Here is a 25,365-nt window from a genome sequence, read left to right on the forward strand (position 1 = left end):
GTTTCTCCATGTTGGCCAAGCTGGTCTCAAACTCCTGACATCAGGTGATCTGCTCCCCTCAGCCTCCCAAAGTGCTGGGATTACAGGCGTGAACCATCACACCCGGCCAAGCCTTGTTTTAATCTTTAAGTAATGAGAAAATGAGGCCCAGAGAGGGGCAAGGATTTGCCCTAGGTCACATGGCAGAATCTGGGCTAGAAGCCAAACTCCCAGTTCCCAGCAGCAGCCGTAAGAGGCCTGTACCCCAGAGAAAGGCCAGAGGCAAGAGAGGACACAGAAGGAGCTGGGCAAATCGTTTTAATGTGTAACAGTAGGCCAACTGGGGAGGACAAGGTCCCAAGCCCCAGCCTTTCTCCTGATGCCCCGGGACCTGTGTGCCTGGGCCAGTCCCATGCCTGCCCCAAGCCCTGAGGCCCACAAGTCCCAGAGAAGAGTGGGAAAGAAAGTTGGGTGGTTGCAGCTCAGCCCCAAGAGTTCAGGGAGGAAAAAACAGGGGCTAGTTGAATTTAGCCTTGGAAAAATCCATCTCCGGATGTTGATCCATGAACCTGGAGAAAGGGAAGCAAGAAGATGAAACAGCTCATCCTTCTCTTCTAAAGCTGTCCCTTCTCCCAGCACCCCCGTGTCAAGTCTAATCTCTTTAGACCTCAGCAACACCAAGCCAGGCTGGGCAGGAGCAGGGCCCAGGGTATCTGAGACCCATTTGAGTCCCGAGGCTGGAAGCTGAGGCACCAACACTGGCATTGTTTTCCTGTAGGTGGCAATGACCGCCTGTTACCCCTTCCCTCCTATCATGCACCATGAGCCGGCCTTGCCCTCAAGATGACCTCAGCAAATGACAAGAGTAGGCAAGCCAAAGCCATAAAGCCATAAACATGGCTGGAAAGGGGGCAGGGCAGCTCCTGAGGCAGTGCAGTGATCCACTCACTGCTGTCACCGAAGTCTAAGCCCCCAGGCACCCACGGTCCCTCAACCCCGTCTCTGAATTGCTCACTTCTTCAGAATCTCCTGTTTCTTCTGTTCGTCTGAAGTTGGCAGCCCCATGGACTTCTGTCGCTGGTCATACATCATCTTTTCCACCATGCTGCGAGTCTCACTGTCCAGGTCCGACAGCTGAGGGCAGGCAGTGACAGGAATCGGTGAAGCTCTGGAAACAACGAGGCCCCTCACCTTCCTGCTGAAGCTCCCCCAACCAGCCAGGGCTCACCTTGGAATTCTCAGGGTTAATCTTCTTGGTGTTGATCTCAGGGTCACTGGACACCAAGCGGCTCCACCACTCCATCTTATTGATCTGTGAAGAGAACAACCAGAGGGTGGGAGGTGGCCTGCTCTGTGCACCAGGAATCACCCCTTAACCCTTTCACAACCAAACTCTCTCCCATCCACATCCTGCACCTGAGACCCTTGCAGGCCTACACTGGATCCAGAGGTACAAGACTGTGCCCTTCCTGCAGCTAGGGGAGACACAGAGGCAAAGAGTTACAAATCAGTGTGATAAGGGAAAGAAGAAAGCAGAAAGGGAGATATTCATCCAGGGTGGAGGGAGAAAAGTTTGAAAGTGACACTCGGGCTGAGTCTTAAGACACAAAGCAGTATTCCAGATTTAAAATGGGAAGAAAATAAATATATATATTTTTTGAGATGGAGTCTTGCTCTTCTTGTCCAGGCTGGAGTGCTGTGGCACCATCTCGGCTCACTGCAACCTCTGCCTCCTGGGTTCAAGCAATTCTCCGGCCTCAGCCTCCCGAGTAACTGGGATTATAGGCATGCACCACCACACCTGGCTAATTTTTGTATTTTTAGTAGAGACGGAGCTTCACCATATTGGGCCAGGCTGGTCTCAAACTCCTGACCTCAGATGATCTGCCTGCCTCAGTCTCCCAAAGTGTTGGGATTACAGGCGTGAGCCACCATGTGCAGTGGTGCAGTCAGCTCACTGCAACCTCCACCTCCTGGGTTCAAGCGATTCTCCTGCCTCAGACTCCCAAGTAGCTGGGATTACAGGCGCCCACCACCATGCCCAGCTAATTTTTTTGTATTTTTATTAGAGATGGGGTTTGCCATCTTGGCCAGGCTGGTCTCAAACTCCTGACCTCGTGATCTGCCCACCTCAGCCTCCCAAAGCGCTAGGATTACAGGCATGAGCTACCACGCCCAGCCAGAAAAAGTTTTTAAGCAGGGAAGTGCCAGGTGCAGTGGCTCCTACCTGTAATCCCAACACTTTGGGAAGCCAAGGCAGGAAGATCCCTTGAGCCCAGGAGTTTCAGACCAGCCTGGGCAACATGAGACCCTGTCTTTACAAAAAACATTTAAAAATTAGCCAGGTAGGGTGGCGCTCACAGTTACTCAGGAAGCTGAGGTGGGAGGGTCGTTTGAGCCCGGGAGGTCAAGGCTGCAGTAAGCCGTGATTGCGCCACTGCATTCTAGCCTGGGTGAGAACAAGACCCTGTCTCAAAAAATAAAAAATAAATTTAAAAGGCAGGGAAAGGGCTGGGCATGGTGGCTCACGCCTGTAATCCCAGCACTTTGGGAGGCCGAGGTGGGCGGATCACAAGGTCAGGAGATCGAGACCATCCTGGCTAACACGGTGAAACCCTGTCTCTACTAAAAAATAGAAAACAAAACAGACAAAAAAAAAATACAGGCATGGTGGCGGGCGCCTGTAGTCCCAGCTACACTAGAGGCTGAAGCAGGAGAATGGCATGAACCCAGGAGGCGGAGCTCGCAGTGAGCCGAGATCGCGCCACTGCACTCCAGCCTGGGCGACAAAGCAAGTGCAGAGGCATGGAGGGGTGAGTGAGTGAGGGCAGCCAGTGCCAGTCGGACAGGCTGTGACAGGGTCTTATGTGCCCTGGGAAGTTCTCCTCAGACCCTTGGCCCTTTTCAGACCACCTTTATTTACTGATCTCTGTGTCCTACCTCTCTGTAAAGGCAGTGAGGTTGAGAATGAAGGCTTCCTGAGGGCACATATTTTCCTATGTTTTGTTCACTGTTCTCTTTCCAGCACTTAGAACAAGAACAGTACCAGGCACAGAGTAGGTGTTCAAGTATTTGATGAATTGAATGCATGTACAAACCTAGTGAAAAAGAAGTGGCTTTAGAAACTAAGACTTTCAATTCTGACTCCACCCCTTCCCAGAGGTAGGAGCTTGGGTAAATCAACGAGCTCTTTTCCTGACTCAAGCCTGTAATCTCAGCACTTTGGGAGGCCAAGGTGTGAAGATCACTTGAGGCCAGGAGTTCAAAACCAGCCTGGGAAATATAGTGAGACCCCCCGGTCTCTACAAAAAAATTTATTAACAAAAATTAGCCGAGCGTGGTGGTGTACACCTGTAGTCTTAGCTACTCAGGAGGACAAGGCGAGAGAATTGCTTGGGCCCAAGAGTTCAAGGCTGCAGTGAGCTAAGAAGGTGTTACTGCACTCCAGCCTGGGCAACAGAGTGAGACCTTGTCTTTAAGAAAATAAAATAGAGACAGATCTACTTTAAAGAGTGTTGTCATGGGGATTAAGATAATCCCACAGTGCCCCCAGCATGGCTCCTGAGTAAAAAAGCACACATCCTCCCTTCTACTTCCATCAACACCCCAGGCTAGAAGGGCTGGGCCTCACATACCTTCTCCAGATGCACAGTCACCACCTTGCCGTCCTCAATGAGCCACGAGCTCTCCTCCACCTTCACTTCATTGTAGAGCTCCCCATCGATGATCGCTGGCTGCCCCTTGAGCCCCACCCGGAGGTGCCGCCGCTGGATGTCCACCACCACGTCCTTCCCTTTCAGCCGGAAGTTCACACAGAAAGGGACCGCCAGCTGCACAGGGCAGAGGCAGTCAGAAGAGGCCACCAAGTGCTGCTGGTACCCCAGGCTGGCCCCCTAAGCTTTACCTCTGGTCCCTGACACTCACGTCCAGCTCCGACAGGGTCTGGGTCCAGCGGTAATTGGGCAGGTCTGCCCCGTTGCCTAGGTTGGGCTTCAGTTTTCCTTTGTCCTTCTCATCTTCCTCCTCCTCATCTTCCTCAGTCTCCTGCTTACAATCAGGGACACTCAGCTACTTACTTGACAGACAAGACACAGATTGAACCCTCACTGGGCCAAGCCCAGGGCTAGCACTGGGCATACATCCACAAAAGAAAACAGACCTGGTCCCTGCCCACTCCACAGAGGGGCAGACCCCCAAGCCTTGGTCCACTGGGAACCAGGTAAAACTTGGTTCTGATCTCAGTCTGAGAGGAGCTCAGACTATTATACCATGTGACAAAGGATATGGCTGGGCCCACAGAACCCAGCCAACCTCAGATGGGACCTGTAATAGGCACTGCCCTCTCTGGCTATTGGGTTTTCTTGCCATAAATGGGTTAAGGTCAGTCGATTTTTATTTTATTTTTTTGGGAAGGAGTCTTGCTCTGTCGCCCAGGCTGGAGTGCAGTGGCGCGATCTCGGCTCATGGCAACCTCCGCCTCCCGGGTTCAAGCAATTCTCTGCCTCAGCCTCCCGAGTAGCTGGGATTACGGGCACCCACCACCATGCCTGGCTAATTTATGTATTTTTAGTAGAGATGGGGTTTCACCATCTTGGCCAAGTTGGTCTTGAACTCCTGACCTCGTGATTTACCCACCTCGGCCTCCCAAAGTGCTGGGATTACAGGTGTGAGCCACTGCGCCTGGCAGGTTTTTATTTTTTTAACCTGGATCCTTTGGTTCAATGTCTCTGAGTGTGATCTTAAAGTATGGGGAAGATTCCCAAAGCCAGGAGGGGAGGGGATAGGATAAGGAAGGGTATTCCAGAGAAAGCAGTAGGCAGGAGATTTCCTGTAAGTTCCAAGCTCCTGGCTCATCCCAAGTCCCTGCAGTCCATCTCACCTGCTTCCCTGGGGAGTCAAGGCTGCCGTTCTTGAGCTGGGCCTCATGATTCTCTGCATCCTTTTTCTGGGGCAAAGAGCACAGCAGTTGGCAACAGGACCCCACTGCTCAGTGCCAGGGGGGATCTGAAGGGTGGAGAAGGGAAGCCCACCCTTCACCTGGTCAATCTCTAGCTGCAGCCTCTCTGCCTCTTCATCAGTTAGCTCCTTGATCTGGGGCCCTGAGGTCTCTGACTTGGCTTCCTTGGCCAGTCTGGCTGCCCGCTCCGCCTTCTCCCGCCGCTCGGCCTCCTGCCGGGCTCTCTTCTCCCGCCGGGTCTTCTGTGCCAGCTGATTGTGGTGGCTGAAAGTCTGTGTGATAAGCTGGAGAGGGAAGAAAGGCCATGAGGCATCAGAGCAGGGGACAGTGTCCCATAGCCTGGAGTCCAGCCCCACTCTCTACCTGCTGGGTGCAAGGGCAAAGCACTGCACCCAGAAACTCGGTTTCCTCATCTGCAAAATGAGGAAAATACATCTATCTCATAGGGTTGTAATGACAATACCTGCAAAGCACCTGTCTCAATAAACTGGCTGTTTTAAAAAGTGATGCTTGGCCGGGCGCGCTGGCTCACACCTGTAATCCCAGCACCTGGGGAGGCTGAGGAGGGTGGATCACAAGGTCAAGACCATCCTGGCCAACATGGTGAAACCCTGTCTCTACCAAAAAAAAAAAAAAAAAAAAAAAAAAATAGCTGGGCATGGTGGCGGGGGCCTGTAATCCCAGCTACTCGAGAAGCTGAGGTGGGAGAATCGCTTGAACCTGGGAGGCAGAGGTTGCAGTGAGCAGAGATCGTGCCACTGCACTCCAGCCTGGTGACAGAGCAAGACTCCATCTCAAAAAAAAAATAATAATAATAAATAAAGGAATTGGAGACTAGTCTGGCCAACATGGTGAAACCCCGTCTCCACTAACAATACAAAAAAATTAGCCAGGCGCGGTGGCGTGCACCTGTAATCCCAGCTACTCAGGAGGCTGAGGCAGGGGAATTGCTTGAACTAGGGAGGTGGAGGTTGCAGTGAGCCGAGATCAGGCCACTGCACTCCAGCATGGGTGACAAAGCGAGACTCTGTCTCAAAAAAACCAAAACAAAAAAAGTGGCGCTGTTTAAAGTAAAAACTCAAGCCTCAGTCCCTCACAAGCCTTTCCTGAGTTCTCAGGCCCACTCCTCTGACTAATCACTCTTACTCTTAGTGCATCCTGTCTCCAAGACCACAGTCCAGCTATGCAAGACTTGACACCACAGCCAAAAAGGCCACGTTAGCAGAAAGCCAGGGAGCTTTTTTTTTTTTTTAATTTTTTTTTTTTGAGATGGAGTTTCACTCTTGTTGCCCAGGCTGGAGTGCAGTGGCGTGATCTTGGCTCACTGCAACCTCCGCCTCGCGGGTTCAAGTGATTCTCCTTCCTTAGCCTCCCGAGTAGCTGGGATTATAGGCATGTGCCACCACGCCTGGCTAATTTTGTATTTTTAGTAGAGATGGGGTTTCTCCATGTGGGTCAGGCTGGTCTCGAACTCCTGACCTCCAGTGATCCGCCTGCCTCGGCCTCCCAAAGTGCTGGGATTATAGGTGTGAGCCACCGTGCCCGGTCAAAGTGCTGGGATTATAGGTATGAGCTACCGCGCCAGGTCAAAGCCAGGGAGCTTTCTTGAAGGAAGAGCCTGTTCACCCTCTCTCCAGCCAGCAAGCTATCAACTTCAAATCCTTTTTCTCCACTACACCTTCCCAGGAGGTTTCCACTCCAGGATGTGCTAGCCAGCCTCCCTGCTACCCAAGGGCTACCCTCCACCCATACTATTGCCACCTGTCATTATTTGGCTCCTGGCCCTAGACAAGTGAACAACTTTGACTCTTTCTAAGCCTGTTTCCTTATCCGTCATGAGGATTGAGTATGACAGCACAAATCAAGAGCCTAGTGAGGTCCACATCACAGGGTTCCCCTGACCTGCAGCATCAGCATCACCTGGAACCTGTTAGAGACGCTAAATCTTAAGCCCCACTCCACATCTACCGGATCAGAAATTCTGGGGTATGGCCAGGCAATCTGTATTTTTAACAAGCCCTCCTGGCCAATTTCCATGCATACTTCAAAGTCACACCTAGATTTGAGTTCCTGGTCTACTCTTACCTGCGTGACCCTGAGGTCATGTCTCTGTGCCTCTATCTTGTTATTATTATTATTATTATTGAGACATGGTCTCACTCACCCAGGCTGGAATGCATTCGACCTCCCTGGGCTAAGGTGATCCTCCCACTTCAGCCTCCCCAGTGGCTGGGACTATAAGTACATGCCACCATGCCTGGCTAATTTTTGTATTTTTTTGTAGAGACAAGGTTTTGCCATGTTGCCCAGGCTGGTCTCAAACTCCTGGGTCAAGTGATCGACCTGCCTCATCTTCCCAAAGTGCTGGGATTACAAGTGTAAGCCATTATGCCTGGTCTATGTTATTATCTCTAAAAACAGTCTTGGCCAGGTGTGGTGGCTCATGCCCGTAATCCCAGCACTTTGGGAAGATGAGGCAGGTGGATCACTTGAGGCTGAGGCGGGCAGATCACCTGAGGTCAGGAGTTCTTGACCACCCTGGCCAACATGGTAAAACCCTGTCTCTACTAAAAATCCAAAAATGAGCCCGGTGTGGTGGCACATGCCAGTAGTCCCAGCTACCTGGGAGGCTGAGGTGGGAGAATCACTTGAACCCGGGAGGCAGAGGTTGCAGTGAGCAGAGATCGCGCCACCAGCCTGGGTAACAGAGGGAGACCCTGTCTCAAAATAAATAAAAGCAATCTTGGCATGTGTTGTTCTTTGCCTAGAATGTCTCATCCCCATTCTCAGGTCACCTGGCAAACCAATTCATCCTCCATGACCAGTCAAGTGTCAAAGTTTCACCTCTGGCCAGGAACATACCCTTAGGACACTCAACTCAATGCCAACCCATACACAGTGTGCATGTGCACACATACGCACATACCCCTAGAGGCCTTGCAGGGCACTTGCCATGTGATCAGTGGTCAATAAACCCTCTTTCAAGCATCTCTAAGGCAGAACTGCAGGGAAAGCTCTGCAGGGGCTCAAGGTCACAGAAGTCACCCACGGGCCCCCAGACCTGGGGTTCTGCTAAATGCCCTGTGGATTCTCACCCATTTGACGCCAAATTCTCCTGCTATGCCCAAACCCCCTGTCCCATGCCACACCACAGTAGCTCCGCACTCTACAAGGTTAAAGAACACCAAACGTACCCCCTAAACCACGAATTAAACTGGTAGGGGAGGCCATTCTGCTGTCAGTAGAAACAATAGGTCATAATTACACCAGCAGAGGCTGTTCCACCACAGGGCCTTGGTCCTAAGTCCCTAATCAGAGAGACCTTGAACTAAAGGCATTTGCCAACCAGTGGCCAAAGGGAGGTGGGAGCAGGGCCCTCCCCTCTCCCGGCTCCACTGAATCATGTCACATCCCATTTGTACTTCCTTCCTAGCTCCTGGAGGTTAAGCAAGGGCAGAGCTAAACCACCAGGCAGAGTCAAGGCCAATCACAGCAGCCTCTGACCCATCCTCCCATCAGCTTGACTTAGGCCCAGCCTCAGACAGATAACCCCAGGGGTGTGGAAGCTTACCCAGAGGCTGTCACCGATTCAAGCTTCGGTCACTGGACACATCTTTGGGAACCACAGCCAACCAGGGTGGGGAGGGCTGGGCCTGCTCTAAATCCAAGCCTGTCACTCTCCCCCAGAAGAGGCCCAGGACAGTACAGGCATGTGCCACCATGCCAGCCTTCTCAAATACTTTTCAGAAGGCAGAAGAATTTTATGAAATAGCTGTTATTCAAATGCTAATCCAGGTCGGGCACGGGGGCTCCCATCTGTAATCCCAGCACTTTAGGAAGCAGAGGCAGACAGATCACTTGAGCCCAGGAGTTTGAAACCAGCCTGGGCAACATAGGAAGACCCTGTCTCTATAAAAAATACAAAAATTAGCTGAGTGTAGTGGTACCTGTAGTTCCAGCTACTCGAGAGACTGAGGCAGGGGGATTGCTTGAGCCTGGGAGGTCAAGACTCCAGTGAGCCATGATCACATCACTGCACCCCAGCCTGGGTGACACAGCAAGACTCTGTCTCAAAAAAACAAACAAATAAATAGAAATAAAAATAAATAAATAAAATGCTAGCGCACTGAGGAACTACATCTGTGCAAATAAATTTAAGTTTACCGGGTACAGTGGCTCATACCGGTAATCCCAGCACTTTGGAAAGGTCGAGGCGGGCAGATCGCTTGAGCTCAGGAGGTTAAGACCAGCCTGGGCAACATGGTGAGACCCCGTCTATACCAAAAATACGAAAATATTAGCCAGACACGGTGGCATATGCCTGCAGTCCCAGCTACTCGGGAGGCTAAGATGGAAGGACTGCTTGAGCCTGGGAGCCGGAGGTTGCTGTGAACTGAAGGTTACAGTGAGCCGAGATTGTGCAGCTGCACTACAACCTGCGTGAGAGTGAGAACCTGTCTCAAAACAAAAACCCCCCTAAACAATGGGGTTTGGAGTTTCTAGGGTGGTGAACACATCAAGGTGTCGGGAGGGTGGCACACCCAGAGAGGGTATGGAGGCTCCAGGCCCCACCCCCATACCTAGCCCTACACAGCTATTTGGCTGTTCCTGAGTTATGTCCTTTATAATAAACCAGTAACAGTAAATAAAGCACTTTCCTGAGTTTTGAATCATTCTAGCAAATTATTAAACCTGAAAAGGTGGTCATGGCAAACCCCAGTTTACAGCTGGTTGGTCAGAAGTACACGAGGCAACTTGGAACTTACAACTGGTGTGTCAAGTGGGCACTGTCTTATGGGACTGAGTCCTTAACCTGTGGAGTCTGCAGTAATTCTGGGTAGTTACGGTCAGAATTCAATTGAATTGTAGGATACCCAGTTGGTGTCCAGAGAACTGGAGAACTGGTCGTCGAGTGGTGGAAAAACCCCACACATTTGGTGTCAGAACGGCTGTGAGTAAAAACCATTCTTAGGATGCAATACGCAAAATCCAGATTGTGGGAAACTTTGCCAGGACAAACGACCCTTTATTCAAAAAACAAATTGCAAGGAAAAAAGAGGTCTCTTGTGTTTTATTTTTTAAATCTTAAAATTTTTTTTTGTAGGCCAGGTAGGGTGACTCACGCCTGTAATCCCAGCGCTTCGGGAGGCCAAGGTGGGTGGATCACCTGAGGTCAGGATTTAGACCACTGGAGTTCGAGACCAGCCTGGCCAACAAGGTGAAACCCTGCCTCTACTAAAAATACAAAAATTAGGCTGGGCTCGGTGGCTCACACCTGTAAACCAGGCACTCTGGGAGGCCGAGGCAGGCGGATCACCTGAGGTCGGGAGTTCAAGACCAGCCTGACCAACTTGGAGAAACCCTGTCTCTACTAAAAATACAAAAATTAGCTGGGCGTGGTGGCGCATGCCTGTAATCCCAGCTACTTGGGAAGCTGAGGCAGGAGAATCGCTTGAACCCAGGAGGCAGAGGTTGTGGTGACCCGAGATCAGGCCACTGTACTCCAGCCTGGGCAACAACAGCATAACTCCATCTCAAAAAAAAAAAAAAATATATATATATATATATATATATATATATATATATATATTAATTAGCCGGGCGTGGTGGTGGGTGCCTGTAATCCCAGCTACTTGGGAGGCTGAGGCAGGAGAACTGCTTGAACTCAGGAGGCGGAGGCTGCAGTGAGCCAAGATCATGCCACTGCACTCCCGCCTCAGCACCAGAGACTCCAAGTCAAAAAAAAACAAAACATTTTTTTTTTTGTAGAGATGGAGTCTCACTATATTACCCAGGCTGGTCTTCAACTCCTGGGCTCAAGTGATCCTACCACCTCAGCCTCCCAAAGTGCTGTGATTACAGGCCTGAGCCACTGTGCCTGACCCTTAATTTTTTGTTTTTGTCTTTGTTTGAGGTCTCTTAATCTACAGGTTTCTATCACCCAGTGTAAAGTGTGAACCTTACTTGAATTAGGAATCAAACAATCGTAATCAAATACCCAATAAAAAAGACAAATGTCTTGACTAGATGATATATGATATCATCTAGTTCTGTGTCCCCACCCAAATCTCATCTTGAATTGTAGTTCCCATAATCCCCACATGTCATGGGAAGGACCTGGTGGGGGGTAATTTGAATCATGGGGGTGGCTACCCCCATGCTGCTTTCTTGATAGTGAGTTATCATGAGATCTGATGATTTTACAAGGGGCTTTTCCGCCTTTGCCTGGCACTTCTTCCTGCCACCTTGTAAAGGTGGTACCTGCTTCCCCTTCACCTTCCACCCTGACTGTAAGTTTCCTAAGGCTTCCTCAGCCATGCAGAACTATGAGTCAATTAAACCTCTTTCCTGGCCATAGCACATGAGGGTTCTGTATTAGTCTGTTCTCATGCTGCTATGAAGGAATACCCTAGACTGGGTAATTTATAAAGAAAAGAGGTTTACGGCTGGGCACGGTGGCTCACGCCTGTAATCCCAACACTTTGGGAGGCCAAGGGGGCACGGAACACCTGACGTCAGGAGTTCGAGACCAGGTTGGCCAACACAGTGAAACCCTGTCTCTACTAAAAATACAAAAATTAGCCAGGCGTGGTGGCAGGCACCTGTAATCCCAGCTACTTGGGAGGCTGAGGCAGGAGAATCGCTTGAACCCAGGAGGCAGAGGTTGCAGTGAGCTGAGATCGCCCCACTGCACTCCAGCCTGGGTGACAGAGCGAGACTCTGTCTCAAAAGAAAAAAAACAAAAAACAAAAACAAAAAAACCTCTGTCCTGGCCGGGCGCGGTGGTTCACGCCTGTAATCCCAGCACTTTGGGAGGCCAAGGCAAGTGGATCACGAGGCCAGGAGATCGAGACCATCCTGGCTAACACAGTGAAACCCCATCTTTACTAAAAACACAAAAAATTAGCCGGGCATGGTGGGGGGTGCCTGTAGTCCCAGCTACTGGAGGCTGAGGCAGGAGAATGGCGTGAACCCAGGAGGCGGAGCTTGCAGTGAGCCCAGATTGCGCCACTGCACTCCAGCCCGGGCGACAGAGCGAGACTCCATCTCAAAAAACAAAAAACAAACAAAAAAAAACCTCTGTCCTTTATAAATTACCCAGTCTTGGGTATTTCTTCACAGCAGCATGAGAACGAAGTAATACCTTGTCACAGATGAGCTTTGGACTGGGACTGATGGGTTAATGCAGAAATGAATTAAGACTTTGTGGGGCTGTTGGAAAGGCATGATTATGTTTTGAAATGTGAAGACATGAGATTTGGGGGGGGGGGACCAGGGGCAGAATGATACCGTTTGGCTCTGTTTCCCCACCCAAATCTCACCTTGAATTGTAATTCCCACATGTCAAAGGCAGTACCAGGTGGAGGTAACTGAATCACCAGGATGGTTTCCCCCATGCTGTTCTCATGATAAGAGTGAGTTCTCACAAGATCTGATGGTTTTATTAGCATCTGGCATTTCTTCTGCTGGCACTCATTCTCTCTCCTGCCAATCTGTGAAGAAATGCCTTCTTCCATGATTTTAAGTTTCCTGAGGCCTCCCCAGTCATGCAGAACTCTGAGTCAATTAAACCTTTTTTTTCTTTTTTGAGACGGAGTCTCGCTCTCTCGACAGGCTGGAGTGCCATAGCACAATCTCGACTCACTGCAACCTCTGCCTCCCAGGTTTAAGCGATTCTCTTGCCTCAGCCTCCTAAGTGGCTGGGAATACAGGCACACGCCACCACACCCAGTTAATTTTTGTATTTTTAGGAGAGCTGGGGTTTCACCATGTTGGCCGGGATGTTCTTGATCTCCTGACCTCGTGATCTGCCCACCTTGGCCACCCAAAGTGGTGGGATTACAGGCGTGAGCCACTGTGCTCAGCCGTAAACCTCTTTTCTTTATGAATTACCCAGTCTGGGGTATTCCTTCATAGCAGCATGAGAACAGACTAATACAGAATCCTCATGTACTATTAGTGGTAGTGTCAAATGGTGCATCTGCTATGGAAAAGATCATGGCATTTCCTCAAAAAACTAAAAACTGGCTGGATGCAGTGGCTCAAACCTGTAATCCCAGCACTTTGGGAGGCCGAGGCGGGTGGATCACCTGAGGTCAGGAGTTTGAGACCAACCTGGCCAACATGGTGAAACCCCGTCTCTACTAGAAATACAAAAATTAGCCAGGTGTGGTGGCAGGTGCCTGTAATCCCAGCTACTCAGGAAGCTGAGGCAGGAGAATCGCTTGAACCCAGGAGGCAGAGGTTGCAGTGAGCCGAGATTGCATCATTGCACTCCAGCCTGGGCAACAAGAGTAATACTGTCTTTAAAAAAAAACAAAAACAAAAACTACCATATGATCCAATAGATTACACTGCCGAGTAACACCTACAAGAATTGAAAATAGAATCTCAAAAGATTTGTGCACCTATGTTCACAAAAGTACTATGCACAATAACCAAGGGGTGAAAGCAACCCAAAAGTCCATCAGCAGAAGAATAGATTAAAAAAAAAAAATTGTGGCCGGGCGCGGTGGTCAAGCCTGTAATCCCAGCTCTTTGGGAGGCCGAGCCAGGCAGATCACAAAGTCAGGAGTTCAACACCAGCCTGACCAATATGGTAAAACCCCGACTCTAATAAAAATACAAAAATTAGCCGGGCGTGGTGGCGTGTGCCTGTAGTCCCAGGTACTCGGGAGGCTGAGGTTGCAGTGAGCCAAGATCGTGCCACTGCACTCCAGCCTGGGCAAGAAACAGAGCAAGACTTCTCTCAAAAAGAAAAAAAAAAATTGTGATATATACATATAATGGAATATTATTCAGCCTTAAAGGGGATGGAAATCCTGTCACATGCTACAATGTGGATAAATCTGTGGACATTACATTAAACGAAATAAGCCAGTCACAAAGAGATACATATTGTATGATTCCATTTATATGAAGTATCTACAGTAGTCAACCTACACAGAAAATAGAACAGCAGTTACCAGGAGGTAGGGGAGGGAACAAAGCGAAGTTGCTTAATGGGTACAGGGTTTCAGTTCCCTAAGATGCAAAGAGGTCTTACAAATATGTTTCTTAGTGTAAGTTCACTTAACACTACTGAACTGTACACTTAAAAATGGTTAACATGGGCCAGCACAGTGGCTCACATCTGTTATCCTAGAACTTTGGGAGGCCGAGTCAGGCAGATCACTTGAGCCCTGGAGTTAGAGACCAGCCTGGGAAACATGGTAAAACCTCATCTCTACAAAAAAAATAGAAAAATTAGCTGGGGGCCGGGCGCAGTGGCTCACACCTGTAATCCCAGCACTTTGGGAAGTCGAGGCAGGAGGATCATGCGGTCAGGAGTTCAAGACAGGTTTGACTGACATGGTGAAACCTCATCTCTACTAAAAATACAATAATTAGCCCGGCATGGTTGTGCGCACCTGTAATCCCAGCTACTCAGGAGGCTGAGGCAGGAGAATCGCTTGAACCCGGAAGGCAGAGGTTGCAGTGAGCCAAGGTCACACCACTATACTCCAGCCTGGGCAACAGAGCGAGACTCTGTCTCAAAAAAAAAAAAGAAAAAGAAAAAGAAAAATTAGCTGGGCATGATGGCACTGGAGTCCAAGCTACTTAAGGGGTTAAAGTGGGAGGATCACCTGAGCCTTGGGGAGGTCAAGGTAAGCAGTGATCATGCCACTGCACTCCAGTGGGTGACAGAGTGAGACTCTGTCTCAGAAAAATAAATAAATAAATAAATAAAATAAAAATTTAAAAAAAAAAAAAGGGCCAAGCGTGGTGGCTCACACCTATAATCCCAACATTTTAGGAGGCCAAGATGGGCGGATCACAAGGTCAAGAGTTCGAGACCAGCCTGGCCAATGCTACTGAAACCCTGTCTCTACTAAAAATACAAAAATTAGCCAGGCGTGGTGGTGGGCACCTGTAGTCCCAGCTACTTGGGAGGCTGAGGCAGGAGAAATCTCTTTTTTTTTGGGATGGAATCTCGTTCTGTCGCCAGGCTGGAGTGCAGTGGCGATCTTGGCTCACTGCAACCTCTGACTCCTGGGTTCAAGCGATTCTCCTCCCTTAGCCTCCCGAGTAGCTGGGATTATAGGAGAGTGCCACCATGCCCGGCTAATTTTTGTATTTTTAGTAGAGACAGGGTTTCACCGCGTTGGCCAGGATAGTCTTGATCTCCTGACCTCATGATCCGCCCACCTCGGCCTCCCAAAGTGCTGGGATTGCAGGTGTGAGCCACTGCGCCCAACCGGTACGAGAAATCTCTTGAACCCAGGAGGCACAGGTTGCAGTGAGCCGAAATGGTGCCACTGCACTCCAACCTGGGCGAAAAAGCGAGACTCTACCTCAAGAAAAAAAAAAAAAAAAAAAAAAAGGCCAGGCGCAGTGGTTCATGCCTGTAATCCCAGCACTTTGGGAGGCTGAGGCAGGCAGATCACCTGAGGTCAGGAGTTCGAGATCAGCCTGGCCAACATGGTAAAACCCCATCTCTACTAAAAATACAAAAATTAGCCAGGGGTGGTGGCACACGCCTGTAATCCCAGCTACTCGGGAGGCTGAGGTGGGAGAACTGCTGGAACCTGGGAGGCAGAGGTTGCAGTGAGCCAAGATGGCGCCACTGCACTCCAGGCTGGGCAACAGAGCGAGACTCCGTCTCAAACAAACAAACAAACAAAAACAAAACAAAGGTTAAGAAGGTAAATTTTATGATGTGCTTTTTACCACACTTTTTTTTCTGAGACAGAGTCTCGCTCTGTGGCCCAGGCTGGAGTGTAATGGCGTGATCTCGGCTCACTGCAACCTCTGTCTCCCAGGTTCAAGCAATTCTCCCACCTCAGCTTCTCGAGTAGCTGGGATTACAGGCCCCTGCCACCATGCCCAGCTAATTTTTGTATTTTTAGTAGAGACGAGGTTTCACCATTTGGCCGGGCTGGCCTCAAACTCCTGACCTCAGGTGATCTGCCCACCTCGGCCTTCCAAAGTGCTGGGATTACAGGTGTGAGCCACCGTGCCCAGCCCACTATTTTTTTTTTTTTTTTTTTTGAGACAGGGTTTAGCTCTGTTGCCCAGGATGGATTACAGTGCTGTTTATCATGGGTCACTGCAGCCTCAAACTCCTGGGCTCCAGAGATCCTCCCACCTTGGTCTGCAGAGTAGCTGGGACTACAGGCTTGTGCCACCACTCTTGGCTATGATTTTCTATTTTTTGTACAGATATGCTCTATGTTGGACCAGACTGGTCTGAACACTGGGCCTCAAGTGATCCCCCCATCTCAGCCCATATTTTTTAAAAAAACAAAAGAGCTGGGTACAATGGCGGCCGCAAAGGCGGGTAGGTCGCTTGAGATCAGAATCAGAAATTCAAGACCTGCTTGGGCAAGATGGTGAAACCCCCACTCTACAAAAAATACAAAAATTAGCTGGGTGTGGTGGGGCACGCCTATACTCCCAGTTACTCAGGAGGCTGAGGTGAGAGGACCGCCTGAGCCTAGTGGTCATGGCTGCAGTGAATCATGATCGCACTACTGGACACCATCCAGGCTGGGCAGCAGAGCGAGACCCTGTCTCAAAACAAAACAAAACACAATAGTAAGAGAGCATTGAGGGAAATCAGAACCCTGACTGGATGTGGATCTCTGGTAATATTTAAAGAATTGGTATGCTTTTCTGGAGAAGGTAATACCATTACAGTTACATTTGTTGTGGTTGTTGTTGTTGTTTTTGTTTTTGAGACGGAGTTTCACTCTTGTTGCCCAGGGTAGAGTACAGTGGTGCGATCTTGACTCACTGCAACCTCCGCCTCCTGGGTTCAAGTGATTCTCCTGCCTCAGCCTCCCGAGTAGCTGGGATTACAGGCGCCTACCACCATGCCCAGCTAATTTTTGTATTTTTAGTAGGGACACGGTTTCACCATATTGGCCAGGCTGGTCTCTAACTCCTGACCTCAGGTGATCTACCCACCTCAGCTTCCCATAGTGCTGGGATTACAGGTATGAGCCACTGTGCCCGGCCCTACAGTTATGTTTTTAAACAGTAACTTTTCTTTTAGATAGTCACATAATATTTACTCATCAAAAAATATGCCTTCAATTATATGTAAGTGGAATGCAATAGGGTAGTCCCACCGTACCCACGACGATTTGTTTCAGGACCACTCCCCAACACTAATTTCCGAGGATGCTCAAGTCCCTTATATAAAATGGCATTTTATTTGCATATAACCTACATGCATGCTCCTGTATACTCTCAATCATCTCTAGATTACCTAATACCTAATACAATGTAACTGCTACGGATGTAAGTAATTAGATTGTATTTTTTTAATTTGTTTTTTGTTTTTGTTTTTTCAGAAGGGGTCTTGCTATGTTGCCCAGGCTGATCTCAAATTCCTGGGCTCAAGCCATCCTCCCATCTCAGCCACCCAAGTAGCTGGGATTACAGGTGTGTGTCACCACGTCGGGCTTAATTCATATTTTTTTATTATTGTACTGTCATTTAAAAAAATTTTTTTTTCCAAATATTTTCCATCAGTGGTTGGTTAAGCTCATGGATGCAGAGCCCACGGATACAAAGGATCAACTGTATTTGTCCTTTTGTGACCAGCTTATTTCATATAACATGATGTCCTCCAAGGTACATCCATGTAGCAATGGACAGGATTTCTTTCCCTTTTAAGGCAGAATAACATCCCAGAGTATGTCTATACCACATTGTTTATCCATTCACCTGCTGATGGAGCCTTTGGTTCCTTCCACCTTTTGGCTGTTATGAATAAGGCTGCTGTGAACATGGGTGTGCAAATAAATCCTCCTTCTAATTATTTTGGGTATATACCCACAAGCATGACTGCTAGAACATACGATAGTTGTATTCTTTAACTTTTTGAGAAACCGCCATAACGTTTTCCATAGCAGATGCACCATTTGACATTCCCACCAACAGTGTACAAGGGTTCCAGTTTCTCCCTATCTTTGTCAACACTTGTTATTTTGTTTTATCTTTTAACGGATGCCATCCTAACAGATGTGAAATAGTATCTCATTGTGGGTTTTGTTTTGGAAACAAAGTCCTGCTCTGTCACCAAGACTGCAGCGTAGTGACACAATCACGGCTCACTGAAGCCTCAACCTCCCAGGCTCAAGCAATCCTCCTACCTCAGCCTCCTGAGTGGTTGGGACTAAAGGCATGTGCCACAAGGCCTGGCTAATTTTTATTTATGAGTTCCTAAATATGAAATTCACAATTAAATGTTATTTTTCCTCTGCACTGCATATTTTCTCATAATCTGGTGTTCTTCAATTGACTTAAATGTCTTTTACCATTTACAAAGTTTCAGCATCTGAAAAGGCAAAGAGCTATCTCTTCTTTTATAGCTTCCAGTTTTCTAATGCTGAAAAGTCTCCCCCACATAAGACTATAGTTTCCTAGCTTTCCTTACAGGATTTTTATTATTGGTATTTTTATAGAGTATGACAGATGGCAAATTTTGTTTTTTTAACCAAAAAAAATTCATGTAGCAGCATGACTTATTAAATCATGCTTTGCCTACTGAACTGAATTACCACAGTAGAGACATTAAATCTTCATAAATGCTAGACTTTATTTCAGGATTCTCTATTCTGCTTCACTGGTCCATTTTTCTCTTCTATCAATACCATATTGATTAGATCACTATGGCTGTATTCAAGTCTACAATTCCTAGCCCCAAAAGCTATAAAAACTAAAGTGCTTTTGTATTTTTTTGTAAGTTCGTGGCATGAGGTATTTACAGCCTTCATTTCTTCTACTTGGTATGTATATTGATATATATATCTCTGCAGAAATATTAATGTGTTTTGTTGCAGGATGCAGCTCCTGGCCTGGGATTAGATTATTGTATGTAATGCACATTATATGCACTGTATTGCCTTTCTGAAATCCAAATAATTTTAAATACCAAAACACATGTGGTCCCAAGGGATTCTGAAGTGGATTGTGGTCTTTGCCTTTTTTTAAATCCTCGTAACATCCTTGTAAGGTAAGGACTGCTCCCTCTTACAGTTAAGAAAAATTAGGGGCTGGGCGCGGTGGCTCATGACTGTAATCCCAGCACTTTGAGGGGCCAAAGCGGGCAGATCACGAGCTCAGGAGTTCGAGACCAACCTGACCAACATGGTGAAACCCCGGCTCTACTAAAAATACGAAAATTAGCCAGGCATAGTGGCGGGCGCCTGTAATCCCAGCTACTCAGGAGGCTGAGGCAGAAGAATCGCTTGAACCTGGGAGGCGGGGATTGCAGTGAGCTGAGATCGCTCCACTGCTCTCCTGCCTAGGTCATAGAGCAAGATTCCGTCTCAAAAAAAAAAAAAAAGAAAAAGAAAAATTAGGTAGTCCCAGCACTTTGGGAGGCTAAGGCGGCTGGATCACGCCACTGTGCTCCAGCTGGGACAACAGAGCAAGACCCTGACACACACACACACACACACACACACACACACACACACACACACGGTTCATCTCTCTCCCTTCTTACAGCCACTGTGCTCCAGCTGGGACAACAGAGCAAGACCCTGACACACACACACACACACACACACACACACACACACACACACACACGGTTCATCTCTCTCCCTTCTTACAGCTATTCATCCTTCATATCTGAAGCGTCACTTCCTCACAAAGTCTTCTCTGAGCCCCGAACCTAGGTTAGTTTTATGTTCCCAGGGATTCTGCCCCAACACCCACTACTTTTTCACTGCTTGTTTTTTTTATTTTGGCTACACTGTGAGATCCATGAAAACAAAGAACAAATCTGTATTCACCTCTGCAATCCCAAAAGGTTTGATATAGCACCTAACATAATCCAAAGTGTTAAGTGTTCAATAAACATTCATTGAAAAAAGTAGGCCGGGTGCAGTGGCTCACGCCTGTAATCCCAGCACTTTGGGAGGCTGAGGCTGGGGGATCACCTGAGGTCAGGAGTTTGAGAACAGCCTAACCAACATGGTGAAACCCGTCTCTACTAAAAATACAAAATTAGCCAGGCATGGTGGTGCATGCCTGTAATCCCACCTACTTAGGAGGCTGAGGCAGGAGAATCACTTACAACCTGGGAGGCAGAAGTTGCAGTGGGCTGAGATCGTGCCATTGCACTCCAGACTGGGCAACAAGCATGAAACTCCGTGTCAAAAAAAAAAAAAGAAAGAAAAAATAAATGACTAGTCCCAAAAGCTATAAAAACTAAAAGTGCTTTTGTATTTTTTTGTAAGTTTGTGGCATGAGGTTTTACAGGTAGTCTGACCCACAGAAAGGCCAGAGGTGTTAGTGACAATACAGAAAAAATATCTGAGCTAGAAGGGGTCTACTTTCTCCCATTTTACAGATGGAAAGATGGAAAAAACCAGAGCATTGCTGGGAACTCGACTAGGTGACAAAGCTAGACCAAGAACCTGGGACTCCTACTCTTAGGTAATGTGTCTATGACAGAGCGGCCTCAGACCTTCAGGACACATTAAAGAGTTTACCAACTTGTTAGAATCCTGAAGCCACAGAAAACGGTTTGCAAAGAACGTCTACGTCTCCTTCTTATTATGTCTCTTGTTTATGTCTATTATAAAGATAATGGCGCCGGGCGTGGTGGCTCACGCCTGTAATCTCAGCTACTCAGGAGGCTGAGCACAATAATTGCTTGAACCCAAGAGGCAGACATTGCAGTGAGCCAAGATCGCACCATTGCACTCCAGCCTGGATGAAAAGAGCGGGACTCCGTCTCAAAAAAAAAAAAGAAAAAAAAAAAAAGGCTGGGCATGGTGGCTCACACCTGTAATCCCAGCACTTTGGGAGGCCGAGGCAGGCGGATCACCTGAGGTTGGGAGTTCAAGACCAGCCTGGCCAACATGGTGAAACCCCATCTCTACTAAAAATACAAATATTATCCAGGCGTGGTGGTGCATGCCTGTAATCCCAGCTACTCGGGAGGCTGAGGCAGGAGAATTGCTTGAACTCGCAAGGCGGAGGTTGTGGTGAGCCGAGATCGTGCCATTGCACTGCAGCCTGGGCAACAGAGTGAAACTCTGTCTCAAAAAAAAAAAAAAAAATTCCTCATGATATAACAATTTTCAAAAGTATAATTACAACCTTAAGGAATCAGAAAGAAGTTCAACGTCTCAGAATCAATACTACAAAACAGAAATCCTTAAACTCTTGAGTCACAGCATCTGGGAAGACATGCCTCTGAGTATTTCTAAATTTATTTCTTTTTTTTTTTTTTTTTTTTGAGACGGAGTCTCACTGTTGCCCAGGCTGGGGTGCAGTGGCGCGATCTCGGCTCACTGCAAGCTCCGCCCCCCGGGGTTCACGCCATTCTCCTGCCTCAGCCTCCAGAGTAGCCGGGACTACAGGCGCCCGCCACCTCGCCTGGCTAATTTTTTGTGTTTTTAGTAGAGACGGGGTTTCACCGTGTTAGCCAGCATGGTCTCGATCTCCTGACCTCGTGATCCGCCAGCCTCGGCCTCCCAAAGTGCTGGGATTACAGGCGTGAGCCACCGCGCCCGGCCTTCTAAATTTATTTCTAAGCATCAGTTTCTAATATTTGCCCAGTCTCATCTCCTAGGTAATTAGTTAAAACCTCCTCAGGCCGGGTGCAGTGGCTCACACCTGTACTCCCAGCGCTTTAGAAGGCCGAGGTGGGTGGATCACTTGAGGTCAGGGGTTCGAGACCAGCCTGGCCAACATGGTGAAACCTCATCTCTACTAAAAATACAAAAATTAGCCAGGCATGGTAGCGCCTGCCTGTAATCCCAGCTACTTGGGAGGCTGAGGCACAAGAATCACTTAAACCCAGGAGGCGGAGGTTGCAGTGAGCCTACATTATGCCACTGCACTCCAGCCTGCGCAACAGAATGAGACTCCATTTCAAAAAATAAAATAAAATAAAATAAAATAAATAAAAGTAAAAATAAAACCTCCTGGCCAGGCACAGTGGCTTATACCTGTAATCCCAGCACTTTGGGAGGCCGAGGCGGGTGGATCATGAGGTCAGGAGTTCGAGACCAGCCTGGCCAATATGGTGAAACCTCGTCTCTATCAAAATACAAAAATTAGCCAGGTGTGGTGGCGGGCGCCTGTAATCCCACTTACTCGGGAGGCTGAGGCAGGAGAACTGCTTGAACCCGGGAGCCGAAAGTTGCAGTGAGCCGACATTGCGCCACTGCGCTTCAGCTTGGGTGACAAAGCAAGACTCTGTCTCAGAAAATAAATAAATAAATAAAACCTCCTCATTGGAAAAGGAACTGAGAGGCACTGTGTCGGGGCAGAGGACAGGTTTACAACAGACTGGTTTCAACCCTGGTTCTCCCACAGCTCAGCTCAAGACTTTGGATAAGGTGCAAAATTCTCTTGAGCCAATTTCCTCAATGGGGATAGTTAACACCTGCCCCTCTTGTAGAACTGCAAAAGTCATGGGAAATAAGGTAGATAGAGGGCTGAGCAAGGAATGGAGCTTGAAGAAATGACAGCTTCCTTCCCTTCCCCAATTCCTCACCTTTGGCATTTCGCTTCTGCTGAAAGTTACTATTATGCCAAAGAAAGGCCAGGTGAGCTTTTCTTCTGAAGAGACAGAGCCGCCCAAAGGACAGTGGTTTCCAACACTTACCTTCTCTGCCATCCCTTCTTCTCCTCCAATGAAAAAGTCTGTTTTGCGTCGAAGGAAGCTGAAGAAGGTGTTCACAAGCTGAAAGAGGGGGAGAAGATTAAAGTTGTAGAGCTGCATTTGGGAGCCCTTCAACTGCACACAAGTCAACTTGTTTTGTCTAGGAGGGAACTTGGGACTTGACTATTTTTCCTCTGAGCTTCCCAACTGAGGAGATTATCTCCCCAGCAGGTTCTCTTAGTCACTTCCACCATGAAGCAGATTTCTCATATCCTGTGTGTGTGTGCGTGTGTGTGCCTTTCACTTTCCTTGTGATGCTAGAAGCAGCCTAAGCGTATGGAACACTCCTCTGCATCCAGGGCATGAAAAGCCTGGGCCCAGCTTTCCTCTCCAGAAAGTAAAAAGCCCATCAAGACACTGGCTCACACCTGTAATCCCAGTACTTCAGGAGGCTCAGGTGGGCGGGTCACTTGACGTCAGGAGTTCAAGACCAGCCTGGCCAACATGGTGAAACCCCGTCTCTACTAAAAACACAAAAATTAGCTAGATTACAGGTGGTGGGCACCTGTAATCCCAGCTACTTGGGAGGCTGAGGCAGAGAATCGCTTGAACCCGGGAAGCAGAGGTTGCAGTGAGCCAAGATCGTGCCACCGCACTCCAGCCTGGGTGAGAGTGAAACTCTTGTCTAAACAAAAAAAAGACACTGGCTAAGTTACTGGCTCAAAGCAAGAAGGAGGAGAGCAAATGAAGCCACTTCAAAGGAGGATAAGATGCATTAATTCTGGCTGGAGTACAAGTGTAGCCAACGGTTTGAGTATCAGATGGACATATATTACCTTTTGACTTTGCAGAAGTTTCTTAACTCTGTACAACAGGAATAAGATGCAGTACCTATTTCTAGGGACCTGGTGAGGATCATGAGGTCATGGAGGTGAGGCCTTTAGCAATGTATGGCACAGAGCAAGAGACCCACTGGCAGAGGGTAAACACCTTACAAATAGGAACCATGAACCATGGCTTAGTCTATCTGCCACCTGCAATGCTGGGCACCAGATATGGCTAAAGGTACATGCTCAGTAAAATTCTTGCTGAATGAAACAATCTTGTGGTGACTCAAGGTCAGCACACACAAACCCTTTATTTGCCCAAGAGTGGGTCTAAATCTGATTAAATCTGATGCTAGAACATATCTCAATGGTTTCCGTTCTTGCTTCTAGACACTTTTTCAATTTGCTCAAAAATGAACTCGCTCCCAAATCCAGTTTTGTGCCAACAGTTTAGAGGAATGGAGACAGGAAGGCTTTTCACACTTGCAAATGAGAAACACTCTCCCCACCACAAAGGGCTTAGAAGTCCTTGGTCACCAGACACCTAGGTTACATAGGAATAGAAAGTTCAATGGAAACCTACCTCCAGTAAGACACAATCAGCCATGGACTCTGGGAAGCACATTGACCTGTCTAGGTGAGAACCATGTTGCATGATCTAGGCAAATCCTTGCCACTTCTCTGGCTCTGAGAAGGAGAGTTCTGATCCTGACAGACTTTTCTACCTCTAACTTTGTGTTTGTTCCAAAAAAACCAACTCCAGAATCTGTAACAGTTGGCCCTTATTGTTGAGTGTGGGACACACATCAATTACACGACAAATATTTGTTGAATGAAAAAGCCTTATTACTGAGAACTTACGGTTCTTAACTACTCTCTGGAAACCGGTATTCGCAGCTGTCTCACAGATAAGGAAACTCAGGCTTGGAGAGATGTAAAGGTTCCAAGTTGGTAGGTGGTGGAAACTAATCGTGAACACAGGCCTCCTATTCCCCCATTCAAGGCCTAACAAGACCACGTGCTAACATCAGCCCGCTCCCCTACCACACACATTCGACGGCTCGCCCCAAGCCTTGGTGGATCCAAATCACGATATTTGCGACGGTTCTTACTAAGGGATGCTCCTCGGAAGCCGCCATCAAAGTGGAAACGGGGGTGGGGGCATATGTGAAACTAAAGGGGGATCCTAAGCTCAAGGACGCGATAATTTGCTACTACTGAGGGGCGCCGGGGGCCCGGGACTGATGCGAACCGGGTGAGACCCGCTGGCAGGTGGCCAGGCCGGAAGCTGGGCGCAGTGAGAATGTGGGGGCATCCCAGAAGCCCGCGAGCCGCTGGGTGGGTCTCAGCCCTCGAAGGCAGAGAAGGGCGGAAGGAGCGTGGCCAAGGCCGCCGGGTGGGCCGACGCCGCGCGGGCCGTTACCTCCTGCACGCCGCCCTCGTGCTGCTGAGCCATGGCCAGCAACATGCCGTCGAACCGCTCCTCCTCCTGCTCTCCGCCCATCGCGCCGACTCCGATCCACGTCCCGAGCTCTGCACTCTAGTCCCGCGCTCTCTACGCTCCCGCGGGTCGCGCCGGGCCCAACGACTCTAGTCGTCCGCCTTCCGCAGCGGAGCCGGAAACACGCACGCGCGCGGCTGCCCAGGCCCGCCTCCACCTCCTCTCTTCCCGCCTTCCTCCCGGTTTGCGGCCATTGACCGTGCGGCAAGCAACCCGCTTCGCCGACCATTGGTCGACATTCGGAGCCAATCAACAAGCGCGTCCACGAAGCGGTAGGCGGAGCCGTGGGCCGGAGAGTTTGGCATGAGTTGCTATGGTCACCCGATGCCGTGGAGACTTCTAGAAAGCCCTGGACTCAAATCTGGCAGGGTTGGAAGTTAAAAAGGGACAAGTTTTGCTCCTCTCCCTTGCTAGTGACCCCCCAGCTTGTAGAGCAGTGAAGCTGAAAGTAGCCTTACTCATCTCTTCCAATCCTAGAAGG

The 25,365-nt window shown here is 48.7% G+C and overlaps 1 protein-coding gene across 2 annotated transcripts; it reads right to left on the minus strand.

The window, feature by feature from the left end:
* Positions 1-280: 280 nt before the first annotated feature.
* On the minus strand, positions 281-25,009 carry NUDC (nuclear distribution C, dynein complex regulator). Of its 2 annotated transcripts, none has more exons than XM_063801474.1 (9): positions 24,245-24,979; positions 22,560-22,637; positions 5,017-5,220; positions 4,859-4,924; positions 3,904-4,023; positions 3,615-3,809; positions 1,208-1,291; positions 995-1,113; positions 281-548 (listed from the first exon to the last, which is right to left on the minus strand). In XM_063801474.1, exons 2-9 carry the CDS (start codon positions 22,569-22,571, stop codon positions 497-499), a joined length of 852 nt encoding a protein of 283 aa, XP_063657544.1. In that variant the 5' UTR covers positions 22,572-22,637; positions 24,245-24,979; the 3' UTR covers positions 281-496.
* Positions 25,010-25,365: the final 356 nt, after the last annotated feature.

The sequence above is a fragment of the Pan troglodytes genome, chromosome 1, assembly GCF_028858775.2.
Source record: "Pan troglodytes isolate AG18354 chromosome 1, NHGRI_mPanTro3-v2.0_pri, whole genome shotgun sequence".
NCBI classification, from domain to species: Eukaryota; Metazoa; Chordata; class Mammalia; order Primates; family Hominidae; genus Pan; species Pan troglodytes.

Bases quoted from the DNA above. Each gene is read 5' to 3' on its own strand.
- NUDC (XM_063801474.1), bottom strand. The intron at 4,024-4,858 runs GTGAGATGGACT...GATTGTAAGCAG, and splicing joins TTGACTCCCCAGGGAAGCAG to GAGACTGAGGAAGATGAGGA. The intron at 1,292-3,614 runs GTATGTGAGGCC...TTCTCTTCACAG, and splicing joins TGACTGTGCATCTGGAGAAG to ATCAATAAGATGGAGTGGTG.